Genomic DNA, 3,686 nt, shown 5'->3' with positions numbered 1-3,686 from the left:
TGATTCATGACGGTTTATTGCAACATTATAGTTATAGCCTATAACGACCTGAGGTCATAAAGTGTTTTTTATAGAGTCACATTCTTTTATTTGAAGAATAGTAATAGTATATGCAGGGTCACAATACATGCAGTGACTCTTTCTTCTGTGCCACAGATTCAATTCTGATGTTCTTAAAAATACATTTCTAGGGCAAAACAATAAAGACTTATAAGCATACAACAGGAAGAAGAATTATCTCCATAAACTCTGAGGCCCACTAATATAGCCACTACTGAAGTATTATAATTGAGATATTAAAAGGATACCGCGAGACAAAAAAGGTCACTATAAACTATTTCTCCCACACACCCTTCATTTCCCATGAGAGCAGCCTATTGCAGTTGAGTGATGAGATTCAGAATATTAGGAAGGCGTGGCCAGTAATCAAACTGCTGGAGTTTCCAGTGAAGGCTGTGCGCGTCCTTCCTCAGGTTTCGGTAGCCGACCAGTCAGACAGACAGTCTATCAGCGGGACCGGGGAGCTGCGCGTATAGGACACACGGAGAGCTGGACAAAGCGCACCGGGTCGGCGCATGTATTTGCCCATATTTCTTTCCTCTCTTCTATTCTGCTGCGTCTCCAATGCTGGATGCTGGATGCAATCCATCCGCGTGTCAACAACACACCTCTGACGGACAAAACATGGACAGTCTAGGCAGCCGCTGTAAGATTGTGGTGGTCGGGGACACGCAATGTGGGAAAACAGCACTCCTGCACGTTTTTGCCAAGGACTGCTATCCAGAGGTAGGTCTATCAAAAGTCTGAACCAGAGTGCTTTTAATTTGAAGATAAATGAGACCAGGAGTTTTATGAATGAGCGAGGAGCACTGCCATTCAAATAATATTAATCAGTTCAACTTCAGCACTTGTTCACATCCACCTGCCGTGGAGCCGTAATGAATGACTGTAAAATCCCTGTAATAGTCCTATAATGTCTAAACTGACTTTTATTGTGTCTGCAGTACTCCCCATAACACTTTAAGGCGTTGTCTTCATCTGTTTTATTATTTCTAAAATAAAGTATACTGTTAAATGTGTCTGCCATTATTTTATTAATCTGTTGCATCATTTCAAATATGATTTTTTTTTCTTCCCCCCCACCAGTCTACTCTTCCGAAGCCTGTGGCTGTGTAAACACACGTTTATCTTGTCCGTCTTAATTGGATAACTAAAATAAATACCTTATTTTCAGAACTACGTGCCTACGGTGTTTGAAAACTACACAGCCAGCTTTGAGATAGACAAGCACCGGATTGAGCTGAATATGTGGGACACGTCAGGTAAGACAATTTCACATCTCCGTCTGCACCGTCTCTTAATAAAGGCTGACATCAAGTCAATCCGCTCCCAGCCCTGCCGTGGTGCCCGACCCCTAGCTGCGACCGTGGGAGGATTGCCTCCAACGCCCCTCTGCAACTTTTCCAGCAGTCATCTCTATGACAAATGGCTTTGACCTTGCCAACTTGAGAGGGATGTATTTTGTTTTTAAGAGTCTTCATCTACGTCTGCTATTTATGATTGTTGTCTTTGCTAGAAACTTTGGTGCCAGCCATGTGTCTCTTGCATTCCTTCCTGTGCTGTCCGCTGTGTGTGGCTGGATTTTCCCATGCTCTGACCGGGGTCAGGCGGCTGTTGAGGGAGAAAGGGATGAGGGTGCGGATAATTGAGACAGGATGTGCCTGAAGGGACCAGTAACTGCCCTAACTGTTTACGTGATAGAAAGACGTATTGGTTTGCCGACATATCGTCCAGATATTATGTTATTTGCTGGTTTGGGTGAGTTTCCTTCTTTGCCACATTGTCAGCTTTGATATTAAGTTTTACTTCCTTTAAAATTATTTTGTTAAAGAATCATTAATGTAAAGAGAGTAGTGTTTCCAGAGTTTACACAGCTGGCCTCATATTCCCTTAACCCTAAATTGATTGAATTTAAGAACTTTCTTTTTCAGATTCATTAATCAAGGTTTCAACTGAAAGGTTTAGTGACTTGTGATTTTGCGAATGTTGATTGAGGAGCTTTTTCCAGCCTGAATAAAATTCCCACAGCTGTAAAAATGTCAAATTTAAATACACCGATGTGCTATTATCAGCTGTTACTAAAATAACAATTACTGGTGACATCAGTGTCAAACGTCGTCGTTCCACAGAGAGGAATCCACGTCAGCAGTGTTGTGTCATCAGGAGGGGAATTTCTCTGATAACAAATCATCCTTACTTTGTCATGTGATGTCACGTGAATGAGTTTCCCATGTGATCGGGCTTCAGTGTGTGAATTTGCGTCTTGCTAAGGAAGTCGTTTTGGCCACCACGCTGCCATGAAATCAGTGAGACTCCTGCACAGAGAGCCATGGTCTACTTTCATCCCGGTCTTGTCAGCATGAATGGATGAACTGCTCTGAGCTACCCTGAGATCTGCGTCTCATCGTCGTCATCTCAGGCTAGAGGCTCTTGTCAGCTCTCTGACCAGCGACATGGCTGGCCAGTCACAGGACTGAATACAGGATCTTCCCAGGGGGATTTCCTTCTTTTACCATAAATATTCCCAAACATAAAACTAACAACGATCCTCCAGGAGAGATGATGGGAGTATTTTTATGTTACATGGCCAGTCGGTGAAAGAATGTTGTTTTTCCTTGGACCTCGTGTCGACCCGGGGAGTAAATCTGCTTGAGCCTGTAAATCAGGGGTCGGGGTCCTCTGGGGCCCGGGGCAACAACTTAGAAGAGTTCCTTATCTCTGGGCTGTATAGGAGCCTAATGATGTAGTGGGAGTATTGTGCTTCTGTCCATCTTAAAACCCTAAACCACCTTTGGTAGTGTTAGTCTTTAATCTTCAGTCAGGAGCCGCCCACCCCACAACAAACACGACGTCACCCAACCCACTGGGCAAATGTGTGTGAGTTTGGTACGTACGCGTGCTTCTGTGTGTGTGTGTGTGTGTGTGTGTTCAGAGGTCCTTATGTGGTATACCATTTTCCACCGATTCACAGCAAACACAGATGTTCATATTTTCTCTCAACAAGAAAAATAATTGGCTCACACATAGATGAGAGAAGCTTTCATCTGAAGAAAATAGCATATCTCCCATCACTTTTGGATTCAGATTAGTTAATTGCCCCTCTCCTGCCCTTTTCTAGCTTTGTTTTGATTACTTATCTCCTGTACATTAGCAGCAGCACCACCAGCTCAGTGCCCAGGCTCTCAGGCACGGTCGCACCATCATTTAGAGCCAAATCAATGTATTTCAATGCAATGGCTGTCATCAGTGGATTTACTCGCGGAGGGGAGATAAATGTGTGACATGCTTTGGCTCAGAGTTAAACTTCGGTAATCTTTGACCTGTTTATACTCTGTGGGCCGCTTGCGAGCCGTCAGACAGTGCTGACCTTTGAGGGAACCAAAGGGGGTCCAAAATGGAGGAAGCTATCCCCGTCGTTGAGTGCCAATAGAGCAACAATGCCAACAGAGCTTTCCTTCGTCGCAGCCCAGTTTGCCTTTCATCAACCCAGCCACATCATCACCAAGCTGTCAGTACCTGCTATTTTGAGAAGAAATTAATTGTGCTCTTCCACTTTCAGGTGGCTGCAGTCTACAGTGCAATATATATTATATATATATATATAATATATATATTATATATATATA

The 3,686-nt window shown here is 43.5% G+C and overlaps 1 protein-coding gene across 2 annotated transcripts in view; it reads left to right on the top strand.

The window, feature by feature from the left end:
* The first annotated feature begins 382 nt into the window (after positions 1–382).
* rnd2 (Rho family GTPase 2) overlaps positions 383–3,686 on the top strand; it is a 25,413-nt gene continuing 22,109 nt past the window's right edge. Inside the window, exons 1-2 of one of the 2 annotated variants that reach the window (XM_031867812.1) lie at positions 383–786; positions 1,235–1,322. In XM_031867812.1, the coding sequence (XP_031723672.1) occupies positions 625–786; positions 1,235–1,322 (250 nt within the window). In that variant the 5' untranslated portion in view covers positions 383–624. The remainder of the gene's footprint in view (positions 787–1,234; positions 1,323–3,686) is intronic. The other variant, XM_031867813.1, reaches the window with a different exon arrangement.

Source organism: Anarrhichthys ocellatus, unplaced genomic scaffold (genome assembly GCF_004355925.1).
Source record: "Anarrhichthys ocellatus isolate YVR2014 unplaced genomic scaffold, GSC_Weel_1.0 scaffold40, whole genome shotgun sequence".
NCBI classification, from domain to species: Eukaryota; Metazoa; Chordata; class Actinopteri; order Perciformes; family Anarhichadidae; genus Anarrhichthys; species Anarrhichthys ocellatus.
The sequence above is the reverse complement of the archived record's forward strand: the minus strand, read 5'-3'. Positions and strand labels throughout refer to the sequence as shown.